Source organism: Crotalus tigris, unplaced genomic scaffold, assembly GCF_016545835.1.
Source record: "Crotalus tigris isolate CLP2741 ecotype Arizona unplaced genomic scaffold, ASM1654583v1 scf7180000024298.760630, whole genome shotgun sequence".
Lineage (NCBI taxonomy): Eukaryota > Metazoa > Chordata > Lepidosauria > Squamata > Viperidae > Crotalus > Crotalus tigris.
Window position 1 is genome coordinate 498,058 of NW_024100471.1, and position 13,971 is coordinate 512,028.

Sequence of the window (13,971 nt, forward strand, 5' to 3'; positions counted from 1 at the left end):
CACTTGTCCTCTCACTCCCTGTGAGAGTCTCTAGACAAATACCCGGGTTCCTCCTTCGTGCCCTGGGATCACTTCGCCTCCAGGGGGGCTGAGGGAAGCGCGGGTGTTCGTCCAATTCAAGAGTCGCTTTCCCGGTAGAGTTTACGAGGTCTCCTGGCACTTTGGCTGCAGCACCGGCCTCTCAGGACACGCTGCGTGCGATCCCTCTGCAGAAGCTCGAGTGGGTGTTATCGGTTTCTCTCCAGCTTCTCCCCCTCCGGAACGCCAGATCCCCCTGGGAAAAGGCCGGGCTGTCCACGCGGAGCACGGTGACTCAGTGGACGTCCTCGCACAGGGCGCGCGAGCCGGAGTCTCCCGGCGTGGCTCAGACGGGGAGCCGGGACGTCCACGCGCCTCGGGAGCCCAGCGCTGGGAAGAAACGGGCCTCCTTCCTCTCCGGCTGCGCGTGAACCACAAGACCAAAGAAAGCGGTGACGCAACGCGCGTCGTGTGACCGGCCGCCCTGCAACAGGGTCGCTCGGCCGCCGCGACCTCTCGCCCACTACGGGCGGGAGGCGGGTTCGTCCAGCTGGACATTTCTGCGCGGGGGGGGAGCGCTGTGCCTGGGCAAAAGGGGAGAAAGGCCGAAGGAAGAGGGCGCCTGCAAGCAGAAGCCTCCCCCCCCCAGCCTGTTGCGTTTTCCGAGTCTGCATGGGCGATCTCCTTTAACCCCCCCCCGGGCTCCGCTTAGCCTTTTCCTGCCTGCCAAGAACGTGGGCATCGGGAGTTTCTAGTGTAAAAGCCCCCTGGCTGACTCGCCGCCCCACCAAGAGGGGGAGCGGGGGGAGGGAGAGTGAGCCGCGCTCCGTCCTCGCCCTCCCTTCCCAGGAACTCCTCGAGTTCTGCAAAACAGCCCCCGCCCCCGCGCGCGCTCCCCGGGCAGGAAATGCCGCTGCTGGGAAACTCGGCCGAAACTCAGCAGCTTCTCTGCCCCGAAGGCAAACGCTCGCCTTTCCCCGTGGGATTCCTTAGCGGACCAATGGCGAAGCTCGCGGGCCGGCCTGGTTTGCCGGCGGACCAATCGCAGGCGGGAACGGACGGAGTAAGCCCGCCCCTCTGGTCAGGTATATGAGGCGCCGTCGACCGCGAGACCCCGCAGAGTTTCGGTCGCGGCAGCCGGGGAGGATCCGTCTCGTGAGCCCCGCCTGGAGCCGCGCTTGCTTTCGCTTCCCCGCCTGTGGATTATTTGCCCGGTTCCGCTTTGCTCCGCCGGCCTGCTTTGCGGGAAGGCCGGAGCCGCGTCCCCGCTCTGCCCCGCGGGTGGACCGCAGCTCGCCCTCGACATGACGCTGGAGGAGCTGGTGCCTTCTGACAGCGCGGCCCACGGGTGAGTCCGACGCCCCGGCCGCCTGGGGGGGATGGGGATGGGGAGGGGTCGCGCGGGCGAGGCACCGGGGCCGCCTCTGACCCCCGGCCCGGCCTTTCTTTCCAGGATGGGCTCGGTGGGCGAGGCGCTGGAGCGGCTGCTGGCGGCGGCGCAGAGGCAGGGCTGCCTGACGGTGGGCGTCTACGAGGCCGCCAAGCTCATGAACGCGTGAGTGGAGGAGCTCCGCCGTCCCCCGAGAGGGCGGGCGGGGAGGGAGGGAGGAGGGACGGGGATCGCCGGGCCCGGGTGCAGCCGGCAACAGCCGCCCGCCCCGCGAGACTCGCCGGGTCCCGGCTGCCCGGAAGCCGAGCGAAGGCGGGCCGCCGCCGCTGACCCCGCCGCCCTTCCCCGCAGGGACCCGGACAGCGTGGTGCTTTGCCTGCTGGCGGCGGACGAGGCGGACGGGGAGGACATCGCGCTGCAGATCCACTTCACGCTCATCCAGGCCTTCTGCTGCGCCAACGAAATCCACATCCTGCGCGCCTCCGGCTTGGAGCGCCTGGCGGCCGTACTGGGCGAGGAGCCCCCGGGCGGCGGCGCGGAGCCGCGGGACTTGCACTGCCTGCTGGTGACGGTGAGCCGGGCGGCGGGGGCTCTTAAGGGGGACACCGGGCGGGAGCGGAGGCCGGCCTGGAACTCAAGGGCGCCCTGTCTTCCTCCCCGCAGAGCCCGCACACGGACGCCTGGGGCAGCCAGGGCTTGGCGGAGGTGGCCAGATTCTGCCAGGAGAGCCGGTGCAACGACCAGTGGGTGCCCTACGTGGCTCTGCAGGCGCGCTGAGGCCCCGGCCGGGCTCTGGTGCGGAGCGTCACGTGTGCAGCAGTTGCGTCCGAAGGGAAGAATGTCGGTTCTGTAAAAATCACAATAGCGCCTGACTATCGGCGGGTGATCCAGCGGAACAGCGCCAACAGAAGGTCTGGCTTGGCCCGGAGGAGGAGGAGGAGGAGGGCTGCGCTGCTGCTCCATCAGCTGACTGCTTGGAAGGAGGAGGCGGCAGGATGGCGGCTGTGGGACCGTGTGGGCGCCAGGCTCCCCGAGGGCGGAGACGCTGCTCTGCCAGAGTGCCAAGGGGGGCTGCCTGCCCAGGAGAGACGCTGCCTGATCAGCTGGAAAGCCGAGTTGCTGGGAGGAGGTTAGGCCTTGGGGGGGAGTGGAGGGGGCCAGGCGTGCTCCTCTCCCAGGACTCTTCCCCAGGAGGAGGAGCAGCAGAGAGGAGGCAGCCCAAAGTCACCTCCGCTTGGGAGCTTGTGGGAAGAGGACGGAGCTCTCCAACCTTCAGCTGTGGAGGATTGTTCTAGTTTTAAAAAAATTCCTTCTACTGACTTTTATTTATCTTGGAAGAAGATCTGCATGTTTGTTTTCGACTTTTGTCCGAAGATGAAATTCTGAAGTTGCAGGAGCCAAATGCAAATTTATTCTTGGATTAAAAGAATAATAAACATATATTATGGTCTGAAAGTAACACTTCAGCAAATCTTGAGTCTGTCTTAGGGGCTGCTTTCCTTTTCAAGGGCCTCTTTGTGTTTCTTGCATGGCCATGAAGGGGGGGGGGCAAGCGTGCCTTTTGCACAGGATCAGGCCCAGCTGTTGTGCCAATACTAGTGGTTGCCTTGTGGCATTTCCAATGGGGGGGGGCTGGATTTCCCTTCTCTACTTGGGATGCCTCCCTTAATTCAGAAGGATCTTGACCCAAAAAGGCATCCATGCTCTCCCCTTTTTACCACTTGGTCCAGGGCCTCATTCGGTGGAAAGTGTGTCTGTGAGATGTTGCAGAGTTGCATAGTTGGAGCAGGTTCCGGATTGCAACAGACCTCCTGTAAAAAAAAAAAACGTGTGTTTCAAAATGTTCCTAAACTTGTTCCTTCAGTTGGATCTGAGGTGGAGGAGCCAACAGGAAGCCCAGCCAAGTGCAGCAGTGCCAGGCAGTTGCCCTTGCCACAGAGTGAAACTGGCATGGTCCCCAACCCACCTCTCCTTACCAAGCCCCAGAGCGAAGGCCTGCAGGATGGCTTCCCATGGGGGGGGGGGACATTGCTGCAACTGCCTTCCTTCTGCAAGGTTTGGGGAGAGCTTCCTTCCCACTCCTCCCCCTCGCCCCCCCTTCAGCCAGCCCTGTCTATGCTAATTGGCAGCTCCCATTTCCCGGAACAGCCAGGGGGGCCTTTGAGTGTGCAGTTCTCCTGCTGGGATCCCTGGGCTGGCTTGCTCAGGAATGTGATTCCACCACAAAGCTGTTTCTTAACTTCCCAGAAAATGGGCTGCATGCTGGGCTGATTCCCAGATGCTGGGCCAGGCCTCTCCTGAAAGATCCCCAGGAGGGAAAGGGATTTGCCCAAAGTGGAGGGAATGTTCTCCCCAGATGCAGTGGGACACGTGGGCTCCTCACAGCGGAGGATCTGTCAGAGCTTCCCCCTCCCACCAGATTTTCAGGCAGCAAAACATTCAGTGCGACAGCAATGGGCTGGCCTGGGGTGTGCCTGCTTCTCTCTGAAGGCCAGGCTGACCTTTCTCCAGCTGAGCCCTGCCTAGCCGGGACTTTGGCCAAGCCACAGTGTCACAGGAGAGTCTTGTTAATACTTGCCTGTAAAACCTCCAATTATTTTGCCCCCCCCCCTCCTTTGTGGCCAACTCCCCCCAGCAGTGGTCTGGGGGAGGGGCTGCATGCAAGCAGAGGATGCCCCAGTGCAACGCCCCCTCAGACTTTGGGGAAAGCGGGGAGCCTGCCAGCAAAGAGGGAAAGCTGAGGGTCCCTTTTTTGGGGGGGCAAGACAGTAACACCACCTGTCCTTGCATCAGGGAATGGCCAAAGAGGTTTGAAGAGGGAGACCTGGCGGCCAGCTCTTCCTCTGGAGGCCTCTTGCAAAGTGGACCCTAGATGCAACATACACACACACACACACACACAACTGTCTCGAAGTGGACTCCATACCCTGGTAATACGGTAATATGGCATCCAGTTTTGGTCACCACCACAATATAAAAAAAAATGTTGAGACTCTGGAAAGAGTGCAAAGAAGAGCAGCAAAGATGATCAGGGGACTGGAGGCTAAACCATATAAGGAAAGGTTGCTGGAATTGGGTATGCCTAGTAGTTTAAGGAAGAGAAGGACGAGGGGGGACATGATGGCAATCTTTCAGTATCTCAGGGGCTGCCCCAAAGAAGAGGGAGTGAAGCTATTCTCCAAAACGCCTGAAGGCCGGACAAGAAGCAACGGATGGAAACTCATCAAGGAGCGAAGCAACCTGGAACTAAGGAAAAACTTCCTGACAGAACAATTGATCAGTGGAACAACCTGCCTCCAACAATGGAAGTTTTTAAGAAGAGACTGGACATCCATTTGTCTGAAATGGTCTAGGGTTTCCTGCCTTAGCAGGGGGTTGGACTAGATGACTTCCAAGGTCCCTTCCAGCTTTTTGATTCTGTTATTCCAACACCCAGCAGCGTCCTGGAGAGCAAGGCTCTGTTGCCCCTCCCCCTCCTTCCTGTGGGGACTTCCTGGGAAAGGCCCCCCCATCCCCCACCCCAGCCTGATGCTCTCTGGGCAGACGGCAGGCCTGTTCCCGGAGGAGCAGGGAGCCTCCTGGGCCATCCGCAAAGACCGCTACTGTCTGAGGCTTCTCCAGATGTGGGGAACAACCCGGCTTTCCCTGAGAGAATGGGGGAGGGGACGCTAGAGGATCTGAGTGCGGAAGCCCAGAAGGGGCTGAGGAAGCCACAATGGTCTGGCAGAGGCCGCTTTTTGGCAGGCTATCCCTTAAACCAAAGGGCAAAATAGTACCTCCACAACCAGGTCCAGTCTATCCTGATCTCCACTTGCTGGAAGGGGGATCTCTATTCTGGCCCAGAACCCACTCACAGGATTCTCCACCAGAAGATGCCTCACTTGGCCGATGGTTTCACATTTCTCAGTGGTTGGGGGAGGGGTGGAATCTTTAAAAAAAAGTATTTTCTCCTAAATGACCAACTTGGAGCAGTGGGATACAACAAATCCTTTCTCTTTAATCGTGTCTCAGCTGGACAATTGGACACCTGGAGCAGCTCCTCTCTTGCACAGCAGCCATAGGCTGTTTCCCCCTCTCAAATTCTAGGGCCCTGCTGCCAACTCTCCCCCCCAACCTCCCACCCCCCAACCTCCGGGGTTGCAGTGTTGGGACCTGGCTGTGCCCCTTTGGTCTCCTGGTCCCTTCCCTTCATCCTCCGGGCCGGTCCCTCGCTCCTCCCTGACCTCCCCTCACCCGGATGCCACTTGGTCAAGAGTGGCACTGGCCCCATGGCCTCAAATGAAGGGCTGGGCGCGGCTCCCCCCTCTGGGCATGAGCCTCGGTGGCCTCTGCCCAGCTCTCTGGCTTGTTTTGCTGAAGGAAGCTGGTAATTGGTGGCTGGCTCAGCCCTCGGGCTCCCCCAAAGCAGCAGGTGCCACCGGCTCCCTTTGCCGAGGGGGTGACCGGCATCCTGTGGGCCTCTCAGCAGTTTAAGTGTTGTTGTTGCTGTTACCCTGAATTGTTCCTGTGGACTGAAGGTGTCTGTTGCCTTTCCTGGAACTGTGCAGGGGGACTTCCCCCCCACCCCTCCCTGCATTCCCCCCCCCCAGTTGGCATTGCAGCGACTGAGCTGCCCGGCCAGCGTGGCTCGTGGGGATTCGCCAGGGATTGGGGGACTTGCCATTGCCCGCTCTGGAGGGCTGCCAGGGTCCTTCGGAGCACGAGAATCGCGCAACCCTCCCTGTTGCCCAGACTGAGGCTTCCCGGCTGTTCCTGCTCTCTGCTGGAGTGAAAGGACCCTCTCCGGAAAATACTTCCCCACCTTTTTGCAAGCAGTGGTTGCCTAGGAACGACCGATTCCTAAACCAGCCTCTTTGGGTCTCCCAGCCTGCCAGCTCTGGCCAGGTTTTCCAGAAGCAGTTTGCCGTTGCCTCCTTCCCCGGGCTGAGCGGGAGGGACTGGCCCGAAGTCGCCCTGCTGGCTTCCTGCCTCAGGCAGGGCCAGAATTCACCGTCTCTGGTTTCCAGCCCGGAGCCTTCACCGCTTCCCCACATCGCTCCTCGGACGCCGCCTTCAGCGCCGCCGCAAAGCTCGATTCACCCAGGACCTCCTTCGTAGCGCGCGAACAGTTGCCCGCTCGTCTGAATTCCTTCGGAAACCAGGAACAACCGCCAGCTTTGCTTCGCTCGAACGGGGCCAATTCGAGGGCTGCGAAGATGGAATGGGCTGCCCCCTCCTCCTCCTCCTCCTCCCCCCGGCGCAGCTTCTAGGAAAGGGCCGCCGTCCAGTCGAGGGAAGGCGAGGGGCGCAGGCCGCAATCGCGTTGCGTCGCCCTGCCCGGCCGGTGGAAGCCCACAGCTTGGGCCGCGGAGGCTCGGCCGGGGGAGCCCCTTTGCGCCCACCCCTGCAGGGGTGAAGCTCGGGACTCGAACCCAGCTTGCACAACCGGATTAGCAAAACGTCGGGCGCTCCTCGCAACAGTCCGGCCCAAAGGGGCGTCTGCCGCGCTTGGTGGAGGGCAACTGTCCCACGTCCCGGGGCTGCCCCTTGCGGAGGCGGCGCCGTCCCCCTGGGCCTCCGGGGCGCTCGGCCAGGACAGACCCCGCTCTTCTGCGCTCGCCCGCCCGCCGGAGTGGACTGGAGCCGCGCAGACGAGACTGGGCTTGGCCGGCGCCGAGAGACTCGCCGAGAGCGGAAAAGAACTGCCCCTCCCCTCCCCGGAACTACGGGGGGAGCCCCCGTGCAGCGCAAGACCCCGAGGCGCTTCTGCAGAAAGTCCCTCGCCGGCCGACGCAGGAAACCCAGAAAGGGAGGGGGGGTTGGGGGAAGTCACGACTGGTTTGGCCGCCAGGACTCTTTGCCCCTCTGAGCAAAATATGTGAAGGGCTCGCTCGCCTCCCTTGGGGTCTGACGGCCAGCTGACCCCCCCCCGCCCCTCCAGGCAGAGCTGACTCCTGAAGGGACTGCTGACTGGAAGGCTGCCCAGCCCAGGGAAGGAGAGGCCCCGGGGAGATGCCGGAGGGTCCCCGCGGGCTCACCATAACCCTGGCCCCCTTCGCCCACCGGACCACGGCTGGGCACGTGCTTCCTGGGGCCCAGAAGGCTCTCTGAAGGCCACATTTGGTGTCTGCACCTGGAAGGAGAGGCACGGCGGGGTGGGGGGTGGGGGGTGGAATAATTCCAGGGGCCTCAAGAAGCCCCCCTCCCCTCCCCAGCCCCCCAGTTCTTCCTTCCCTGCCTTCCTCTGAAGCTCCCCCTCTTTGTCGAAAGCCCTTCCAGTGGGGTTTGGGAACTTCCTAAAGCTTAAGAGGGGCCCAAGACCCAGAGAAGGGGAGCTCCCTGCATTAGAGGCGTCTTTTGGGGGCTCAGGGCGCCTCCCCAGCTCCAGGACGACACCGGTTTGCACTGGGAGTCTGGAATCTGCACCTGGCTCTAGACGGGAGGGCAAATCAGGACCTGGGAAGCTGGGAAGAGAGCGACAGGTCAACCAACCTCTCCAATCCTGGAGAAATCCTCCAGGGCAGCTCAGCCTGGCTGGCATTTCCTTTGCCAGCCTTGCTTCCCCACTTCCGGTGTGCGGAGAGGAGCCACGCGGCAGTTTTCCCAAGGCAATTTTCCTCTGTCCTGGACAGGCGCTTTCCTGCCAGCCACGGGGGAGGCAAGCCTGGGAAGCAGGTTGATCACTTCCCCAGGAAGCCCCGAGGATGACTTTGCCATCCCAGGCTCCCTTCAAGTCCCTCTCTCTCTCTCCCTCTCCCTCCCTCTCCTCCCCCTCCCTCTCTCTCTCTCCCTCCCTCTCTCCCTCTCCCTCCCTCTCTCCCTCCCTCTCTCCCTCCCTCTCTCTCTCTCCCTCCCTCCCCCTCTCCCTCTCTCCCTCCCTCTCCCTCCTCTCTCTCCTCCCTCCCCTCCTCCCTCTCCCCCTCTATCTCTCCTCTCCCTCCCTCTCTCCCTCTCCCTCCCTCTCTCCTTCCCTCTCTCTCCTCCCTCTTTCCCTCCTCTCTCCTCCTCTCTCTCTCTCTCCTCCCTCCCTCTCCCTCCCTCCCTCCCTCTCCCTCTCTCTCTGTGTAAGGGGAGAGAAAAAGCAGACACTGGTTTTCAAGGTTGCCCCAGTGGGGAACGGGGCAGGGAGGGTGGGCCTAAAGGGGGAATTTCTTTGTGTGGCATCACCTAAACATAAACCTACTGCTGAGTTCTCTTTCTCCCAAGTGGGCTCTGTCTTGCATGGGGGTGGGCTTCCCACAGGCTTCCAATGGGTGGAGCCTCTTGTCCACCTTCCTGGCCACTCCTGAGGGCCTCTTTCCCCCCCCCAACCAAAAACACCCACACACACACCAGAGTTTCCCCAAAGGCCCAAGTGGCCCTTTGCAGGAGGGAAAGAAATCTCAGCCAGGGGAGGGGGGGCAGGGAGGCCCCGGAGTCTTTTGAGGGGAAGGTGATGGACTTGGGGCAGGGAGAGGCTGGGCTGGGTGGGGGTCAGAAGGAGGTGACCCTGCCTGTCTCTGCCCAGGGTTCACCCCTGCTGTTGGCTCCGGGTTTTTTTGGATGAAAGGAATGGAGCAGAGCGGGCTTGGCTCTCCACAGACATTCATCCAGGCATATGCCTGCTTAGAGTTGGTAGAACTTCCACATACTGGCATACTCTATCTCTGAGTTTGGTGAGCAAGAAAATCATTTTCCAGTTGGCAGCATCTCCCGATGAACCGATGCCGCAGACATGGCATAACGACTGGCACCCTCAGCTACAATGGGCACACGCCAGCTGCCCCCTCCTCATGGAGATCCCCCCCCTGGATTAATCCAGCCTGCCCCCGTTGTGGGTGGGGGAGGTGGCTCTAGGCCAGAGGCTGAGCCAGGCAAGAGAGAAGCCCAAGTAGAGCCCATGGGTGGCCCCCTGGCGCCCTGCAGGACTGGCGGAAAAGAGGAAGGGGGGGCGCACTCCGCCAAGGGGCAGGAACTTTCCTCACCAGGCTGCACCCTGTTTGTGCAGCTGTGCCATTTTCCCTCTCAAAGCAGTGCAGCAACACAACAGACCAACACAGGCTAAAGGCCCAGCGGCCCCTGCCTTCCCAGAGGCTGTGTGTCCCCCTCCTCCATTGGGGGGGCTGCCATTGGGATGCAGCCCCCAGGAAGGGCCTGCCATTCTCATCCAGCCACCCAGATGGGGGAGACTTTCCTGCCTGAGATCCCCCCCCCACCTTGGCTCTGCCACCTCTGGGCCTGAGGCCTGGCCAGGAAGGAGGGCTCCGAGGGGGGCCTTGGGGGGTCCTGGAGAGGAGGGAGGGGGGCCTGGCCTTGGAGCAGCCTTCAGGGCAGGTTTTCCTGACCCTCCAGATGAAACAAGAATGGCTGAAGTGCAGAGTGTATTTTATTTAAAAGGCACCAAAGTGGCTTGAAAGCATGTCACGTGTGTGTGTGTGTGTGTGTGTGTGTGTGTGTGTGTGTGTGTATGTGACAGAGAAGGAGACACACAAAGCTCCAGAAGCCAGGAGGGGGGCTGAATAAGTTCCTTGTTGTGAGGCAGAGGCAAGGCGAACTATCCGGAAAGGATGGGGCCTGTTTGAACCTGCTTGCTGGGCACGGCTTGCCAAATTATTTTACATTTTCACATGCCTGTTTTTCATTAACCAAATGAAAGAAGCTATGCCCAGGCGGCACCATTGTATTTGTTGCGTGGAAAAGTGGGGGGGGGGAAATAAACTGAGTTAGTGCTATCAGATGCCAAGGCCAGCAGCCAGCTATAAATAACCTCTATTTTGCAACTAATTTCTTCTTTGGGTGTGACTTTTTTCCGGCTTGCATGTAACTTGCTCATTAGGATAAGAGAAGCTGGATGCAAATGTGTTTACTCCTTTGAACACTGAGCCATCCTGACTGGGCACCCCTCCCTTCCCCTCCAGGCGCTCCTTCATAAGCCAGCCCTGGGATCTTCCTGACTGCCTGGGAGCAAGCCCCAGCGCCCCCCCTGTCCCGTGTGGCAGGAGGGGATGCGGCACCTTGGGGGCTCTGCCAGGTTGCCACAAACAGAGGCGGCCACAGGTGGCACTGAGGCTGGTCCTGGGGGGAGGGGCGAGCAGCTGCTGGAGACCTGGGGCTGGGGCCAAGGCTGGTCCCTCCGGGTGGTGGGCAGCCAGCCGCCAGCTTCCCTGGCAGAGCTGCTTCTCCGGGGCAAAAGCCGATGGCAAAAGCAACCGTGCCAGCAGCTGTGGCAACTTACCGGATTTCCAGCTGGGTGGGGTAAACTCCAGAAAAAAAAACACAGGGAAGGGCCCGAGGGCAGGGTATTCTCTGGCAGGTGCCACTGCCACACCTGCACAGCACCGGGAACTGGATCTGCCTCTCTGGGCTACAGGGGCCCCCCGGGGGCATCACATGGACTCCCGGGCACGCCTCTGCTGTGGCCCCTGCTCAGAGCAAGGACAAGGGTGCCCCCAAGCAAGGGGCCGAATGCCAAAGAGGCTGGGGACGGGCCCAGGAGCAAAGCCCTCCCCCCCCCGGAGAAGGCCCCCTCCTTGCCTCTCCTCCCATCTGCTGAGGAGACCCCGAGGGAGGGGTCCCAGCATCGGGGAGAGGATTTCTTCAGGGTGTCCCTTGCACCTCCCTGCTAAACGGGGGGGGGGGAGAGGCTTTTGGAGCACCACCGCAGAGCCCCAGGATGGCCTGCCAGGCAGAGATGTGTGCCAGGGAATCTTTAGCAGCCCCCCCCGCCCCCTCCCACTTTCTACTTGCAGGGGGTTCAAAGGGAGCAGCGAGGCCCCTCCAGGCAGCCAGTGAGGATCTCAGCCTGCAGAAAGGCTTCCCCTGTTCTCAATCTCTCTCCCCCCCCCGTGTTTTCCTTGGGGGGTGTTTTTCTCTCTCCAGCGGGGGAGAGTGGGAAGGGGTTGGCAAAAAAGGGCTCAACTCACGACTCCTTCCTGGGAACCTTCCCAGCCAGCACAAACTTCGTCAGCAACAACACCGACCGGTCGGATCCCACCGGGACCAAAAGGCCAAAGGCCTCCCCCTCCCCCAGAGAACCTTTTTCCCAGCAGGAGCAGCCGCCGAGCCCCAGCGGGGAGGAGGGGTCCCTCCCTGGGCAGCCTCCCATCCTGGCTGCCCTGCCCCCCGCGTCAGTCAGCCGGCTCTTCGCTCTCACGCCGTCAGGCGCGCTGGGCGCTCCCACTGGGGGGCTGCAAGCAGCGAGAGGGGCTTTGCTCACGGCCAGGAGGGATCCGGACCCGCCCCTCCCGCGTGCCCCCTCCCCAAGACAGCCTCTCTCCCACCCGCCCCACCAGCAGGAGCCAATTGGCTAATGGGGGGGGAGCAAGTTGGGAAAACAGCCCCCCCCACGGCCGGCGCCCCTCCCGCGTATCCGCCGAAGCCGCCCGTCTCCCCGCGACCCCCCGAACGTCACGGTCGGCCTCTCTCGTCCTGCGTTGCGGGTCAGGGCCGGAGCCTCCCCGGCCCCCTCCACCCGGCCAGCGGCCTTCCCCATCGGAAGTTCCCCCCCCCCCGCTCGGCCCGGCTGGGCACCACAGAAGGGCGTTCCGGCAACGGCCGGGCCCTGGCTTCCCCAGGGGAGGGGGAAGAGAGCCTGAAGGTGACTGCCCCTGACCATGGAGGATCCATTTATGGCCAGCTGTGATGATGGAAGATCCAGGAGTTCGCCCTGAGCTCTGCTTGCAACCCGGAAGGGATGCCCAGGTGGGGCACCTCCTCACCAGTCCTTCTTCTCTGGGGAGCCCACGTGGGGGAGAAGGGGGCCCTGCGGGGGGGCAGAACTCCCGGGGGGTGCTGTCTGTCCTGGCTCAGACAGGCAGATGGGTGCCCCACTCCTGCTCCAGCCCCAGGGAGGGAGGGCCCAGGTGCCCTGGCTCCAGCCAAGAGTCCATCTGTCCATCCCAGGAAGGCAGCGGCCACTCAAAGAACCATGAACAACCCCCCCAGGAAGGGGGGCCTCGGTCCAAGCTTGCATAAGGAGAGGTCTGGCAGGGGGAGGAGGGCGGACTCTGGCCGGTGGGTCTTAAGAGGAGGAGTTGTGTAGGGGGGGGGAAGAGTTCATCCCCTCACCCACCTGCCCTGCACTCCCCCCTCCCCCTCAGCCCCTCCCTGGAGACTGTCAGTCGTCCCAACTGGGTCAGTTAGAAAAGGAAGACTCTCCAATCTGTGGTTAGTGAAAGTGCACTTTTGCTCCAGCCAAGTAGTTGCAGAGAAGCAAGGCTGGATCTGCAGTTTCCCACCCAAAGCACCTGCTTCCCTTCTTCCTCCTCCCCGCCTTCCTCCGGGTTATGTTGAACTGCCGGATTGCATCCAAACGAACCGTTTTGGTAACAGTCCCTGACCTGGCAAGCTGGATGGTCTCCCATCCCTTCCAGGACCTTGGAACGGCCAGCGGGTCCCACTGGAGCCGTTTCCATTCCCCTCGTCCCAGCCTCCCCCTCCCTCCCTGCAGCTCCCTCCCCCCCCTTGCCCATGGCAGGCTGGCTGAGCCAGGCTGGTGAAGCAGGACAAGAGACCCTCTGCCAGCACCATGATGGGCTTGCCCAGCTCTGACTGGCAGAACCGGGGAGGGCAGCCCATTGGTGACTTGCCCGCCTGAGCCTGCTGGCAGTCTGTGTCCCAGTTGGGAGGGGGGGTTCTTGGGCCTGCAAAAGCCCTTTCTCAGCCTCAAAAGGGGAGGGCGTCACAGCTTGCAGTACTGGGTGCGGGGGGGGGGGCTAGCTTGGGCCTGAATAACACCGAGCTCCTCTTTTCTCCTGGCTGGGGTTCTCCTGCTCCCCCTCCTCCCTGCAGCTGTTTGGCCCAGGGTCTTCCCCTTGATCTGGGCCTCCTTGCGGTCTGCAACTGCCCGGTGACAGAGCTGGGCCTCTTGCTTTTGGCCAGCCGGACGAAGGGCTGCAAAGAGGCCGCCAGGGCTGAGGCTTCTGTCTCGGCTTCGCTTCAAAGCTGTTCCGTGACCCGGTTAGAGACTCTTCTGCAGAATCCACATTCAGCATCCTGGCATTGGGTCAGATCCAGCCCAGGGCTTGAAGAGACGGGAGCAGCTTCCTTGGATTCAGCCTGGGAGATTTTAGACCCCCCCCACACACACACACAGTCTGACCCCCGTCTGACCCCTGAAAGCAGAGCCAGGCCGCCACTGGTGAGGAGCCAGGCCGAGGGCCCCTTTCCAGGCCTGCCAGGGTTTTCCTGGTGATGTCAGGCGCTCTTCTGCCTGGGCACAGAGGGTTCCTCTCCGGGGGTCAGCCGAGGTCGCCCTGTTTATTTAACTGACCTACGGAATACGGGAGAGGCTGGCTGAGGAAACTGGCAATAAAAGGGCTTGGGGGAATGCCAAGGATGGGCCACTGCTGGCTCAGGGACTGCAAGCCTGGCTCAGCGGGGTTGCCCCCTCCCCTCTCCTCTCCAGCCGCGTGGGCTCCCTCTGACTCAGCACGGGAAGTCCCCGGCGAGAAGCTGCTTCTGCATTGCCAGGGAGCAGGACTTTCACCTTGAGCTGGAAAAGGCTGTTGAGCAAGGAAACGCCTGGGCAGCCGAGAAGTGGGGGATGCCCGCCAGCTGCTTTAAACTCATCTTCCCCTTCTCACCCTCCCCACTGCGTGGTGCTG

General features: G+C 61.9%; 1 protein-coding gene and 1 long non-coding RNA gene across 2 annotated transcripts; one reads left to right on the forward strand and one right to left on the reverse strand.

The window, feature by feature from the left end:
- Positions 1-1,123: 1,123 nt before the first annotated feature.
- On the forward strand, positions 1,124-2,848 carry GADD45B (growth arrest and DNA damage inducible beta). Its single transcript, XM_039324414.1, has 4 exons — positions 1,124-1,366; positions 1,472-1,573; positions 1,760-1,979; positions 2,072-2,848. Exons 1-4 carry the CDS (start codon positions 1,323-1,325, stop codon positions 2,183-2,185), a joined length of 480 nt encoding a protein of 159 aa, XP_039180348.1. The 5' UTR covers positions 1,124-1,322; the 3' UTR covers positions 2,186-2,848.
- On the reverse strand, positions 2,551-7,134 carry LOC120299525. The gene is made up of 2 exons (XR_005554430.1): positions 6,210-7,134; positions 2,551-3,219 (listed from the first exon to the last, which is right to left on the reverse strand). It is a non-coding gene; the product is annotated as an uncharacterized LOC120299525 (long non-coding RNA).
- Positions 7,135-13,971: the final 6,837 nt, after the last annotated feature.